General features: G+C 42.3%; 1 protein-coding gene across 1 annotated transcript in view; it reads left to right on the plus strand.

The window, feature by feature from the left end:
- FGD6 (FYVE, RhoGEF and PH domain containing 6) overlaps positions 1 to 14,000 on the plus strand; it is a 266,156-nt gene that overhangs the window by 170,755 nt on the left and 81,401 nt on the right. The window contains exons 6-8 of the mRNA XM_078675951.1: positions 772 to 923; positions 1,816 to 1,972; positions 3,356 to 3,443. Coding sequence (XP_078532077.1) covers positions 772 to 923; positions 1,816 to 1,972; positions 3,356 to 3,443 — 397 coding nt within the window. The remainder of the gene's footprint in view (positions 1 to 771; positions 924 to 1,815; positions 1,973 to 3,355; positions 3,444 to 14,000) is intronic.

The raw sequence follows: 14,000 nt of genomic DNA on the forward strand, positions 1-14,000 counted from the left end.
TGGGAACATCCAGCGATATGGCAGTGCTGAAGCCCAGTCACACAATCGAACCCTATAACCGGGCACACAACACACTCAGATACCACTACTGGGCATGTTACCCCAGCTCAGACGATACAGAACAGCTGTCACAAGCTTGCTGTGCGAGGGCTACATGTTTACAACCTGCTTCATTGGACATATGGCCGTATTCACCTCTGAGTCAGAACCTCAAATACTGCTGTACCGGCAACAGAAAGACAAACCTTTAAAAAAGACCCTTGATGGTGGGTTTGCACTTAGTGCAGGACTTGGAAAAGTTTTATTTGCACTTTAGTGAATTCGATTGTTTTCTTTTTCCTAAATAATATAGCATTGAGTAGTTTATTCTGAAATGTTACACATTAAATTGGTTTTTCGATTTGAGTAATAGACATTGATCATGTCAGTACAGGGTGTGATGCAAGTTTACAAGAACTGTAGGCACTATTAGAAGAGGTCACCAGAGTGCAACAAATTGCCTAAACAATAGACTCTTTGGTAGGGATGGAGGAGCACCCAAGCAGCAAAATATAATTTACCTGGGGTTTAGAAAACCTGGCTCCCAAACTGACTCGTATTACTGTTTTAATAACACACAGTAGCTGTTTCAAAAAAATATATTGTACAAAATGAATGTGCATTTGTTCCTTGGTGCTTGCTCTGACCCGAAGTATTTTTGGCGAAGGAAGTGATTTGTCTGTGTGTGAATGTCCATTGTTTATTTGTTATCTTTTTGCGGATGCTCGCCAGGACTTTCGGAATGCCGTCGCCCACGCATCCAGGCAGCAGGGGAAGCCGGTGATCGAGGACAAGATTTTGAACCAAATCCTCTACTACCTGCCTCAGCTCTACGAACTCAACCGGGATGTACTTCGAGAACTTAAAGACAGGATGGCCCACTGGTAACAACACGCAGCTATGCTCTTAAGTTGGCGTCTGCAAATGATGCTTAGTATTTCTCAAATTATAAATGAAAACATCCCACCCCATCCTCCCAGTAGAGTGCTGCTTTATTAATTTTTGTTTATTGAAAAAGAACAAAATCTAGAAAAGTTATATGACTTTCCATCTCAGCAATGTTTTACTCCATTACATCCTAATTTATAGGACATGCACCATAAACGCCTCTGTTTTGTAGTCAGTCATGTCTCTCGCTGAAAAGCTTTTTCAGTAAAACATAATGTCATATGTACTGTCTATTCACTTTGTCGCATTACAAAACATACCAAGAGATTATCCTGCCGGCCCTGTACAACATCACACAACTACTATTTAGATAAATGCTTGCTCCTTCCTTAACGAAAATGATAAAAGGCTACACAAATACATTTACATTAGTGGTCTGTGGTCCTGTAATCCTACAATCACATTAACCTGTTGTTTTTTCTACATAATACCATCTTTAAGTCTTGTAACGGAACTTCAGTTGTAATTTTAAGTGTTGCGATCTCTCATTGACTTTCACACATTTTTTTTGTGTTTAAGAACACTTTCTGTCCAGGATTTTCAGACTATCACAACAAATGCAGAATACAGTTCTGTTTTTTAGTTTTTAAATTGTCATTTCAAGTCTTGTGACAGTAAAAACGTATTAATATTGGCTAATGCATGCTCAGATCTTCAAATTTTGTGTACATCCAAATTTGTCATGGCTGTAGCTGGAGGCATTTCCCAACATTATATGACACTTCTGATGTTGAGCGGTGTTCTCAGGCGGGGATTGAACATTGTTGCTTTTTTGGGATGTTTTAATATAAGCAGAGATTCATAATATTATCTCTTCTCCGGTTTTAGGAGTGAACATCAGAAAATTGCAGATATTTTTGTGACGAAAGGCCCTTATCTGAAAATGTATTCGACATACATTAGAGAATTTGAGAGGAACATTGCCCTGCTAGATGAACACTGTAAAAGGAACCCGGGGTTTGCCGCAGTGGTGAAGGAGTTTGAGGTAATGTCTGGGTTCCCGTTCTGTGCATTGCTTGGTGTTCTCATGGAGTTTCTATTGGCAGTGGTGTAACACAAATAAAGGTCCCACCCCCCCTGCAGAATGTGGTCAGGGGCCTGCTGACTAGAGGACATCCTGAAGTAGGGCCTCCCTGCTCCACAGAGGCTGCAGTGGCCTGTGTTGCACCCCTAGCTTGAGGATGCTTGTGCCTGTGAGGGGAGAGTTAAGGGAGTCTGGGACTGAGGTTATTAAGATGATTAACATTTCGGCAGGTACATCTCTAGTTTCAGGTTAGTTGTTTACCTTTAGTTCTCTGCAGTAAAAATAACACTTGTTAGAGCGAGAGACTCGATTGGCCATGGTTAAGTACCTGTTAGCTGCCTTCTTTGTATGAACTATAAGAAACCAAACGTTACACATTGCAGTCGTGAACGCAAACTCAATCTATCATCTGTCCTTCATGTATGTAGTAAAGTCCAGTTGTTCAATACTAGTACTACCTTTTCCCACCTTCTTCCTTTTGTACTTGTGCTTTATTTTGCACTCCTTCTTTTGCATGCCCATCTCCATTTTCCTAACCGGTTTCTTGTTGCACTCCTACTTCCCGTTGACCACCTGTTAAACTTGACGCGGCCTAGACACAACCAGCCTTTCACAGGCATCATTCTACTGGAGTATCTCCTGATTTCCCTGTAGGTTGGCCTACATCTGTTACATCCAGTGTAGAAATGTCAGCTGAGCTCTATGGAATTAATGCAGCTTCACACCTATTTTTTATTTTTATTTTTTTTACTCAACACTCGCAATGGCGGAATCTTGGGCCCGCACCTCCACAAAGTTCCCTTCAATTTCAAAGTGTAATGCACCACAACCAAAATGTCAGCCATTGCTTGACGCTCCTCTTAAACAGAAATATTTAAGAGAAAATCACTGGCCAAGGATTACAACCAATGCGTTTCGTTCAGGCCATGCTGAACTTCGTCAGGGCTTTCTATCATTTATGCTCCTTTGTACATGTGCTCACAAAAGGTACTTTCAATTGATATTATTTCGATGTTTTTGCAGCAAATTGATCAGTTGTGTAGGCTGGAGTCAGAATATTACCCCAACCCCAGACACCTGATTCCATGTCCAAACATCACTCTGGTCGGCAACCTCTCTATTTACGACTGGCAAAATCTTTTTTTATCATGTTGTCATCTCTAGTTTTTTGGTGGGGTTTCCAATGTATTTGATAGCTGTCTGTGCAAAAATGAACTTGGAGTGTGGCACAGAGTACAACAATGCAGTCTATGGGGTGGCCTTGCTTTGACTGCTCAATAGCTGAACATAAAATTACTTCTTTGTCTGGCTTGCTTTGATTCTTTTTCGATATTTGCCTTTCAGTTGAGCCCTCGTTGTGCAAATCTGGCACTGAAACACTACCTGCTCAAGCCTGTTCAGCGGATACCCCAGTACCGACTGCTGTTGACAGGTACCTATAGCATACTTTTGTTACAAGTCCACAGACCACTGGCTTGTGAGCTTCCGTTGTGCTAGTGATGTGTGTTCGTGTTGCGTGCCGTTAGTATTTCCTGTATTGCTCCTAGAGGATCAGAGTACCTGCCAGCAGGTTCTTACAAACAACAACTATAAACTAGACAGAAAGCTCCTTGCAGGTTGTTGATTGAGTACGTTACATGTGAGGGGTAAATATTACGAATATACAACAAGACACAGACCAGTGAGAAACCACTTTTGTAGGAATGTAGCACGTTACAATGCATGCTTTTACTACGTGGTATGTTACAACTCGGTTGTTACAACGACCACGTTGTTACCACGCGTGCATTACATCGCAAGTTGTTTCAACGACTTGCTCTAGGTGGCTTTCTGGACCTAGGAATAGTATCAATTACTATTCCTACTCCAGATAGCTCAACAGCAGGGAAGGTGTTGGATTTAAAATCCAACACATTCCCTGGTGTTGTACGCCACCTAGCGCAAGTCGTTGAAACTTCTTGCGATGTAAAGGCACGCGCGGTAATAACACGGTTGTTGTAACAACCGCGTTGTTATGTACCTACGTGGTATTGCCAGCGTTGTAAAGGCTGTCTCCCCTTTTGTAGTTATGAGGGAAGTAGTGGAGAGGAGTCACTAGGTAGAGTAAAAAAACTATTTGGTGCAGAGGTTTGAGGTTGGATTCTGCATATATATATATATGTGTGTATATATATATATATATATATATATATATATATATATATATATATATATTATTATTATTTTTTTTTTTTTGGGAGAGATGAGGGCATGATCAATAAAAATGAATTTGATTATTTACAGTGTGAGAACCCAGTGATCCCCACTTTCTATCACTTTCCCAAGGTGCACAAAGACATCAGGAACCCTCCGGGGAGACCGATAGTCTCCTCGATAGGCAGTCTTTTGGAAAATACATCTAGATTCATTGACACGTACCTGGCACCCTTCGTTAAAGACCTGTCATCATACGTGAGGGACACCCAAGATTTCCTTAGGCTAATTGATGACATCAGGTGGGACTCAGACATGCTTCTGATTATCCTTGATGTCGCAAATTTGTATACCTGTATTGGCCACAAGGATGGCATCTCTGCGGTGAAATGGTTCCTTGGCAGAAAACCGCTAAAATTTCACCAACATAACCGCATGCTCCTCAAAATGACGGAATTCTGTCTTAATAACAGCATCTTCCTATTCGCAGGCACCCTGTACAGGCAGACGAGGGGGACGGTGCTGGGCACGTGCTTGGCCCCAGCTACGCAAACCTGTTCGTGGGCTGGTGGGAGAAGCACGTGGCCTGGGGTGGGACCAATGAGAAATGGCTAGATCAAATCATGATCTGGGCCAGATACATCGACGATCTCTTTGTTGTTTGGCGCAGCGACATGGCCTCGTCTGAGGAGTATGTGGCCCCTCTGAACAATAACGATTTAAACCTAAGATTCACTAGTACCATCAGTAACACCTCGGTATATTATCTGGACCTAGAGGTATATGTAGAAGGAAACACACTACATACCAAACTCTACAGAAAGCCGACGGCGGGCAATACCGTGTTACACGCGGCAAGCCACCATCCCAAAAGCATGATCCGAAACATCCCATTTGGAGAATTGCTCCGTCTTAAACGAAACTGCTCAGACAAGAAAGATTTTATACAAGCGAGGGATGCCGCCACAATAAGATTCAAAGAAAGAGGCTATTCTAAAATGTTGTTAGCAAATACAGCAAGTAGAGTAGACCTAATTGACAGAAAGGAACTTCTGAAAGAAAAAAGAAAACTGATTCAGAAGGTGTTATATGGATGATTACCAACTACAACATGAGATCTGGGGAATTAGTACAGGTATTTAACCGAAATTGGCACATCTTAAAAACTGATGCCATTTTGAAAAACATCATACCCCCACATCCGTCTATAACCTATAGACGCTGTCAGTCACTCAATGATCATTTAATTAAGAGCCATTTCGAGGACCCACCCAAAACAACCAGGATGAAACCCGTCAAAGGCTTCTTTCCCTGTATGCACTGCAAGGCATGCAAATATAGCAGTAAAAGAACAAAATATGAAGGGAGACCGAATGACCGACGACCCACAAGAGAAATCATAAAATTTCTCAATTGCAATTCAGACTTTGCTATTTACTGTCTAGAATGCCTGTGCTCGAAAAGATATATCGGAAGCACAATCAACCCGGTAAAGAAGCGCATATTAGAGCACATGCGTGCAATAACAAACCGGGATACCAGTTATCCGGTAGCACGCTCATTCGAAACTCATCATAACAGTAATCGAGATCTGCTTACGTTCTTCTGCCTAGATCAGGTAGATAGAAAAGAGAGAGGTGGGGACCGGATTAAAGCTCTTAGGGTGCTGGAATCTAAATATATAATTGACTTGCAGAGCAAACATCCAACAGGGTTAAACAACGATGAGGAACTGTGGGTCCATCTAGAATAGAAATGAAAGGCAGAAGCATAAAGAAGAAAGTAGCATGAGAAGGTAATGAAAAGACAAGGGAGCAAGACTCAAATGGAGAATTGGCTTTCCAGTGGGACCACATGGAAAACTAACTCTCGATAGGATAGAACAACATCAATTATCCTACAGTCACTGTACTTGAATAAAAAAGATATGAAAAAGAGAAAACAACAACCAATTAAGATGTTTTTGAATTGACCATCCAGCCTCTTTCACTCTCTTAATTTTGGAGTTGATTTGGAACTCAAAGAATTGGCCCATACAGGGCAAAAACGCGAAACAAAAAAACACATAGAGTCGAGCCGGCCCATTCAGGACAACATATGAGGACACACACCAACAACATAAAAGGGGACAAAGAAAGAAATTGCTTAAAATTATGATAGCAATACCTATAATGTAGCAACCACATCTTTGAGATTGCAGTATGGGATTACTCTCTATGTATCTATACATGTATATATACAAAACACGGACATTTGGATTTCCCTGCGTAACATTTTGCTTTTAGGAACCAATTCTAGTCAATAGCGGTGTAACACACAGCTTTCCTCGTGTTTCGGAATATTGTTTTCCCCTAACATTATGTTTGTTGTATGTGTGAAAATGAAATAGCCGATTATGAATAATGTTTAACAACACTGTTTTTAATATTGCACTTGCACTTTCATGAAACCGTTATTTTTATTGGAAATGTGAACCCAAAAAATACTCCTCTACTACATTGTAAGATGGCCACCGTAGGGGACACGGAGGGGTAGTCCACTTTCACTTTCTAGTAGAGAGGTGGAGTAATGGTAGGCGATATAACGGTTTCTTTAGAACACACTTCTACACGTCGACACTGACGAAGCCGAAAGGTGAAACGCATCTGTTGGAGGGAGCAGGGGGTCTGCCAATAAATCATCTTTGAAACACGACCGGAGTGCTGTCTAATTTCGTTTGGAGACATACGGAGTTGTTGCTGGAATATATATAAGAAGATCGACCTTATAGTAGGGGGTGATCTGGGTGGCACCATATGACGGTTTCAGATTGTGTCTTCAGCTGTGGCATTTCTACAATAGACCGAAACTAAATGGAAGCAGAACATAAATATTGCCACCTCGTTATCAGTACCCCACTGTGAACTATCAGTTTCTGTCGAGCATTATTGGGTCTCCTTTCCCCACTCGCTATAACAGAAAAGAAGAAATTGGGGGTCAAGAATCTCAGAGTTGGCACTGGCTATGTACGTCATCATCATCTCTCAAGCTTGGTTGTTCTGATCATTAAAAAGACTACATGTTTTTAATATTTCGCCAGATGGTTTCTAAATGTAACTGTTCCTCAAAATTAGAGTGCACTTATGCAATCCTTGTTTGGCTTTCCAATGAGCTAATCTGAAGACTGAAGGCTGTCTACTATTCTCCCATGTGGAGCCTATTGAAATTGAAAGAGCGCAATGGCCTTGGTCTAGCGCTGTCTGCTTTGCAGCGAGTGTCAGTTCAGCAGCGCCCTTTATCGAGCAGAGCTATCCCTTGTGGCAAATTAGCAGGTAATCATCCAGCTGGTTCCCTTCGTTCTGCAGACAGTATGCATCTTGTCACTCTTACTGCTAGGAAACTGAAACATGAAAAAAGAGCCTTCTCTTTGCAGGTAAGTTAATTCAGGAATATGTCACCAGCAGACTTGTCTCAGCAGCCAAATAACCTGAAGCTCAGAAGATTTTTAAACACTTTGCCGCATTTGCATTAATATCCTTTCGCTTGACCTATTTTGTAATATAAATTCTATAGCGCCATTAACGCCCAGGATGCATAGTGGACTTAGTAATTTACTAACCATAAACAGAGTTGTTAACCTATTGAAAGTAGTTCTACATTGAGGGCCTAAAAAACTGATTCCCACCACAAACCCACCTTTTTAACTACTGTAGTTTTTAAGGCAACTCCAAATTAACAATGCTTGAGGAACATGTTTTTTGTAGTAACGTTTCTGAACTTTACCCTTCCACTAAATTTCCCATTCCACAGGCAAGTTGAAATGGGTGCTTTCGGCAATGGATGTTTCTGGGATCTTTCTGCAATGCTCCTTGAGATGAATTTGTGTGCGTGTGTGTGCATTTCGAGAGATATATTATGTACTGGCCAGTAGGTAGTAATAGTTAGGATGTAGTTTCCATAGGAAGAGCGTTTTTTCATTTACCAATAACTTTAGCGTAGTTTGACGAATCTTCGCGAAATTTTTAAAACTAGTTTGACGCTCTCTTCAGCTGCTGTCTTGAAAATTTTGGGGTGATCCGTCAAGCGGGGGCCGATAAAAAGGGAGGGTCCCAAAACACTTTTTCACCATTTTAATTTTGATAGGAAACTTTAGACACAACTACAGCCCGAACTGCTGAACGGAATGACACCAAATTTGGCAGAAATGTAGCTCTTGGTCCAGAAAGCAACCTTTTTGTTAAATGGTGTAAATCCGTTCAGTAGTTGCTGAGAAAATTAAAAGAAATTCCAATATGTATATATAGGGATGTAGTAGATCTGCGACCTCTCCCGATCTCGTGCTGAGATCTGATTGGCTAACAACACTTCAAACCAGGAAGTGTTGGCAGCCATCTTGTGACTTGGTTGAACAGAGTCACAAGAAAAAAAATGTAAAACATTTTTTTAAAGAAAAGGGCCAGGGTTGAAACACCCTGACCCCCTAGGCCTCTTGGGGTAGTGGGTGCCCACAGAGATCTCTCAGGGCCAAATAAGCATTTTTTAGAAATAAATTAGGCGGGAGTCCCGCTGAATCTGCTACTCACGCCAAATTTGTTTTAAAAATGTAGCACAGGTTCTTGCGCTCGTTAATTCTAGGCCACCGGGTGAGCCAGGTCGTTGGGGGGTTATGAAAATATAGGAGGGAGGCGCATGTGGCCCCCCTCCTCGGGCTGTTCAAAGCCCCGGGGACCGCCATGTCCTCCCAGGGGCAGTCACATAATTATATGTGGGGGAGCCACGCAGCGCCCCTGTTACCTTGGGGACCGCCACCTCCCTGGGGCTTCAATTACAAATAATGCGGGGGTCTGCGTGTAGTTCATTCTGTCCATGGGTGGCTACAGCACATCTTGCTGCTCAGTCAAGACACCATATGTCCGGCTTCTCGTCCATCCACCTAGAAAGGGCAAAACGTCAGTGGCGAAGGTCTGTCTATTCCAGGGATCTCCATCCTTTTCTGTACTGAGAGCTACTTATGTTCAATGAAACTCATTGAGAACTACTAATATAACTAAGGTTGTATAATCTTAATTTTTGTATATGTATAATAATTCAACCAAGCAAACTTTTTCTAATTTAATAAGCTGGACTGCATACAGGTGAGCTACTCGGAGGTAGCCGGAGGGCTGACGTAGCTCACAAGCTACTGGTTGAAGACCCCCTGGTATTCCTTCCCAGATTAGCTCTTTGACACCGGAGGCTGCCTGGTATTTGAGGGGAGGGAAGCAGGGTAAAGCAGTCAGTGGTAAACATCTGGGGGTGTGAAGAGAGCCCTGGTGCTTCTAAACTCGAACTTTACAGTGACGTGCCCTCTCAATCACTCTGCACATCTATCTTACTAGCATTCATGTTCATCTACTGTCTCCTTCTAGTTCTATCTGTTGGTAGGAACTTGGGTTCAGCAGTTCCTTCCCTCTCGTCACCCCAACAGGACTGCTACAACTTTTCAGCTACAATAGACTGCAGGGCTTTCTGTCTCCCACTTTGGGGCTACGCAAGAAGCAGCTCACACTGAGGCCTTCCCTGCCTATTGAACACACTCCATTAACATTATTGTTGCTTTTATCTTTAGAAGGCAGAGTAGATATCAATACAAGTATGCGTCTATCCCAACTCTCAATTAATCCGGTAAGTTAAGTTTTAGGGAGCAATTTAACTCTGAGGCCCAGCATCGGTGTGCACTCCTAGACTCCAGGAGCAGTTCCACCATGAATTTGCCTTGTTCCTTTGGACAAAATGGTCTTCACAGGATAAAGAGCAGGTTTGATGCCAAGGATTTGTTCTCGTCTGGTGGCCATCAAAGAGTGATCATTCTTTTCCTGCATGTGAAATATAACGAGATATGTGTTTTCCTAGGTTTTTGGCTGGTGGTCACGATCTCCTCTACAAAGTGTCCAGGAGAGCTAGAAATGTGTGGCATTAACTTGGTGTTAAATGGCAGTCCTCTCAGAATTAAAGTTTTGATTTTTGTCACTGGACGTGGGCAAGCTTCTGAATGGAATCTGCTGCAGAGCTCTGTCTCACATCCAAATGTCACTGTAGAATCCCAGTGGATGTATGACGTTACAACGCAGGCTATTACAACGCCTGCCTTTACAACGCGGTTTTTACATCGCATACCATTACAACGCATAGCGCTTTTGGGTGTTGGATAGTGAATAGTTTAATTTACTATTCCAACTCCAGTCCCCGTGGACACTAGGGAAGGTTATTGGATAGTAAATTAACCTCTTCCCTATCCTAGAGCGCCCCCCAGCGCAATGCGTTGTAATAGTTTGCGTTGTAATGACCGCGTTGTAATGGTAGTGCGTTGGAAAAGTTTCGTTGTAAGTGATGTTTACCAATCCCAGTAAGTCAATTCTGCTTGTAATCCTACCAGGTCTGTTGGGCATCGGTTGCCCTGTTTCTACACTCTGAAGCCATATTGCGTGCTATAAATGCCACCTTTGTTCCATTCTGTGTACTAGTCAGCATCATGAAATATAAAGGTGCCCTCTTTATGATTTCTGGAGGTAGCTTGAAAAAAAGGCTTGGCTGAGACAGTATGGCGTCGCAGTGACCGCGTTTATGATCACATACTGGAGGCAAGGATTTTTATTCTCTAAGAGATCATTACTGGAAGCACATACTTGAGATACGTTCTGCCTTGTAAAACTTTATCGTCATCTTGGCTTTTCCATTTACATGCTTAAGCATTTTATTACCGTATAATAAGAGGTTGAGTTAGTCACAGCGGTGACTGATGCACTCAGTTTCCACCTACTGTGGCATAAATCCCTATAATGAATTGTACCATGCAAGTGCAGCAAACTCCTTTTGATCCTCCTCTTGCGCCTGTTGTTGAGGGTGTGGTAGCTTTTTCTAGATGCACAATTTGGGTGAAAGATTATTTTTGCATGCTAATGATTTTTATAATGAATATAGTTGTAACCAATGAATTATTAATGTTGCACTTGAAATGAGTTTTATTAGGTACTTAGAAGTGTGTTTCTTAATATAGTTTATTAGAGCCCCATTTTTGTAGAAACCATTTTACAAATATGGATGGTGTTTTGTTCCTCTTGCTCCTGCTCATTACTCCTCCCTATCAATGTCCCTGTGCGTGTCTTTGCTCCCCACAGTCTTGGCAGAGCACAGGACACTGCAGCGCAACTGGCTTTTTTCATTACAGAGCATGTCTTATGAAGGAAACTTTGTTCTTGTGCTAAATGTATCAAATTAAGGACACTTCCGCTTGAAGTTCCTCTGTAGGCCTGCTAGTATACACTATTGTATGAGTCTTTGTTGTAAAATGTTCCTATTGTGTTGTACATGTCCAGACTGGGTTGTTGTTTTTGAAGCTGATAGTTTTGACTTAGAAATGGGTAATGTTAATGTATATGTTATTCCAATCTATATTCTGATTTGCTCAATATGTGTTATCACTATTCATGCCGTGCTAAATTTGCAGCTTTCGCTTGTTAGCTATTCATAAAATTTGTTTAACAACCTGCTTGTTTTGAGGGTGACTTTCATTTTCCTATTGGGTACGTTGTCCATTTATCGAGAGACTTTTCCTTTTGCTCACAGGGCCCTGTCCATTTAATGAGAGCCTTTCCTTATCATTAGAGAGGCTGTCTTTATGACATTTTGTATACTTATTGGGTCTTAGAATAATTTTGACTATATAACCTGTGTCTGAGCCTTCATGGCAGATATTTAGCATTTCATCATAATACCCATTTTGAGTTTTTTTTGTAATAAAACTCTTTAACTTTCCTTTAAACTAGAACTCAGATAATTGAGTGTTCCCAGTTACTATTTTTATTACTCAGCGAATCTGTTGGGCCTGATGTCAAGGAGGGTGGTGACTCGTATCGCAAGATCAAGAGTGCAGGAGCCTAGCCGCCAGAGGTAAATTTTAGAGGGATCAAAATATTGGGGTGCAGTAAAATAATGGGGTTCCGCTCCCACAAGGATGTCTTTCTTATTAGAAAATTGGGGGATATTAAGCCTGGTTGTATCTTTACAGCAAAAATTCAAAAGGTGAAGGGGGAAAAGTTTGCAATAAGCCTAACCACTGACAATCACTCTGTGTGGCACTCTAACCAATTGTTCTTTTGTCCACCATGTTATCTCAGTTTGGGCCTATCCTTGAACAAATCAGCCTGGAACCTGCTCCATAGAACCAGTCCAGACATACCTGCCACAGATTCAAGCTAGCCTGGTTGATGAGGGGTGATAACCCAAAACTGGTCTCAAAATGCTTGTTCCTGATCCAGGCAGCCATGGGCAGCTGGGTTAAGACTGATTTGTATATGGCTGGGTCTGAACTAGAATGGCATGACGAGCAAAAAATAAATAAAAAATGATGGAATTGACCTTGATCTGTGACTGGGGATGAATGTTTGATTTGTTCAGCATTCCGTCTATCATCTATTCTTTTTGCTGACAAAACTGCCAGGCCAGCTCCTCCCTCAACCAGACCACAACCAACCCAAGACTGGTTTCACCCTGATTGAGGCTTTTCGGTCGGGTGTAGCTTGGTTCCAATGGCACCACTTAGGGTGTTACAGCAACACACAAAAGGTGACGGGAGGAATGCTGCAAATCAGTCTAACCACTTGCAATCACTCCATTTCCACCCATAGTTCTTTTGTCTGCCATGCCACCTCAGTTAGGACCCAGCCATATGCATTTGCCAGAAGAACGATGGGTTACAGGCAGACAGAGCTAAAGTGGCAACTCTGCCATATAGCATTCCAAGGTTGAGCCCGACTCACCCTTGGGATATTCTGAGTGGATTCTCCCTTATGAAATATTTGAAAACTAGCTGGTGAAAAGTATAGGGAAAAACGGTATGTTTTACATCTTTCCCCATCCCTAGCAGTTGGTTAAATAAAAGTTTTAACTTCAATTTTTTTGGAGGGTCCGGCAGCTTTAATTTGCCGCTAGGCCACGCAACATTCCAGAAATGGCGTTCAAGCTAATGAAATGTTATTGTTTTTATTTACCAATCTAAGCGGCATATGCAACTTCTTGTATTGGTTGAAAAAGAAAAGAAAACTGGCGTCATTCCGTAGGCACGCACATGCGTAGTGATGTGGCCCTCCTCAGTGTCTGAGCCATAAAGCCAGTGCTGCACAGCTTCATCATAAAGCATTGGCAAAGACAATAGATCAACAAGACTAGCCCTGTTAGCTTTATCAATGTTTGTTACGTACTCTTCTCTTCCTCACCTCGCCGCACTGCAGACTGGGGCTAGTGATGGCTGGCTCCTCCCATGGTCCTGCAGTGGAGGGCCAAAGGTCACTGCATCCTGAGCTAGGATGACGCAGTGTAAGCACCAGTAACGATAAGGGGAAAGGCTGGGGATTACAGTTCAGATGGTAGAAGGACAGGGCACTGAGACAGGGTCAGGGCTGAGAAAGGTGCTGGCTGTTCTCCAGCACCAGTGACCAGGCCCCTCCTCATTTCTGTATTGTTTTAAACCTGTCATACACAGCAAATCTATGCTAATTGGGGCTGTGACATTCACTGTCTATATTTGGCAGAGTCTCTCTCTAATCACTGATAAAACTGCTTTCCTTGGAATTGGGCCCTGCCCTCACCCTGACTTCAAACACATCCTCCCCTTGTGTATTTTTGCGGCCACTAGTCACATGATTAGTGGATGTATTGAGGTGAGGGCAGAATACATTCTACTGGACAATGGTTTAGGCAGTTTAATGGCAGCTATTTGAAGACATGGAGAAGTGGGAGCCCAACCAACCTGTTGGCCACCCAACTGGTTAGTCAATCA

The sequence above is a fragment of the Lissotriton helveticus genome, chromosome 1_1 (genome assembly GCF_964261635.1).
Source record: "Lissotriton helveticus chromosome 1_1, aLisHel1.1, whole genome shotgun sequence".
Lineage (NCBI taxonomy): Eukaryota > Metazoa > Chordata > Amphibia > Caudata > Salamandridae > Lissotriton > Lissotriton helveticus.